This window comes from Penaeus monodon, chromosome 15 (genome assembly GCF_015228065.2).
Source record: "Penaeus monodon isolate SGIC_2016 chromosome 15, NSTDA_Pmon_1, whole genome shotgun sequence".
Taxonomy (NCBI): Eukaryota; Metazoa; Arthropoda; class Malacostraca; order Decapoda; family Penaeidae; genus Penaeus; species Penaeus monodon.
In genome coordinates, this window is record NC_051400.1 from 41,355,191 (window position 1) to 41,356,361 (window position 1,171).

Sequence of the window (1,171 nt, forward strand, 5' to 3'; positions counted from 1 at the left end):
CATTTATCTTTCTATCCTTCTTTCTCTTTCTCGTTCTTGCCCCCTTTCCTCTTTCTCTCCTTATCAATCATCCTCACCCCTATTACCCTTCCAGAATTCGGTTGGCAGCGTTGTTGCGTCAGAACCCTGCTCCTCGCCGTCATCGTGCTAATGGGTGTTCTGGTGCCTGACTTTGGAAAGATTCTCAACCTTATAGGCGGCTCCAGTGTGACCATAGAGTCCTTTGTTCTCCCACCTCTTTGCTACCTCAAGTTATGTGCAGCGAAAGACAATCACGGAAAGCCTATTCGGTAGGTCTAATGAATGCCAATTTTTTTTCTCGAAATATTCATGACGTATGGATGTTGAATATATATTACTGACTGGTATATATGGGTCTGTTTATCCTCGTTTCATTTACTGCCATTTTTATATTTGTAGGAATCATCCTTATTTTCTTTTTATATTTTTCTCCCCTCAGATCTGTGGGCTTTGTTGAAAGATTGATTCTCGTTGCTGTTATTGCAATAGGCGTCTGCGCAGGTATGATTACCACTTACACAGCTGCAGCCGCTATTGCCACTCCTGGAGCTCTGGGACAAACGTGTTTCTTTTCGTAGGTCTAACGAATAGATAGATAATATATAAACACAGATAGATAACTAATAAGTGTATTAATAAATAGATGTATTTATTGATAGATCTAACGTCTGAGTAAGTTACTTATCGAGACACTGGATCGATCTATAAATTCGTGAGTAGATTACCCGAATTAATATATGAATGGATACTTTCTTGGGTTAAAAGACACAACCTTTTACACAGATGTGATATGGTACCCAATGTAGGGAGAGATCTCAGGCTAATATAAAATCGATATCAAATGTTGGTGAATTTAACCATTTTATTTCAATCCTACTATATATTATTATGACTATATCCTATATCATCCTCCGCTTCTCCTTTTTTCACTGAACTTTATCCACGCTACTGCCATTTTTAAATTGTATTACCGCCATGTGATTCTTATTGATATCATGATTGTTATCTTTGTTGTTGCTTTTAATATCGTGCCACGGTGTCCTAGTGGTTAGTTAGTGTGTTGCGCTGCGGATCCAGTGGCGCGGGTTCGATTCCTCGTGATGTCAAGTGGCACTTAGTGCCACGTAGGTGCCACTGGTGAAGCTTTTGA

At 39.5% G+C, this 1,171-nt stretch overlaps 1 protein-coding gene across 1 annotated transcript in view; it reads left to right on the forward strand.

Annotated features, from left to right (window-relative positions):
* LOC119582375 (amino acid transporter AVT1D-like) overlaps positions 1–836 on the forward strand; it is a 47,677-nt gene extending 46,841 nt beyond the window's left edge. Inside the window, exons 9-10 of the mRNA XM_037930589.1 lie at positions 95–290; positions 461–836. Coding sequence (XP_037786517.1) covers positions 95–290; positions 461–599 — 335 coding nt within the window. The 3' untranslated portion in view covers positions 600–836. The remainder of the gene's footprint in view (positions 1–94; positions 291–460) is intronic.
* The last annotated feature ends 335 nt before the right edge of the window (positions 837–1,171 follow it).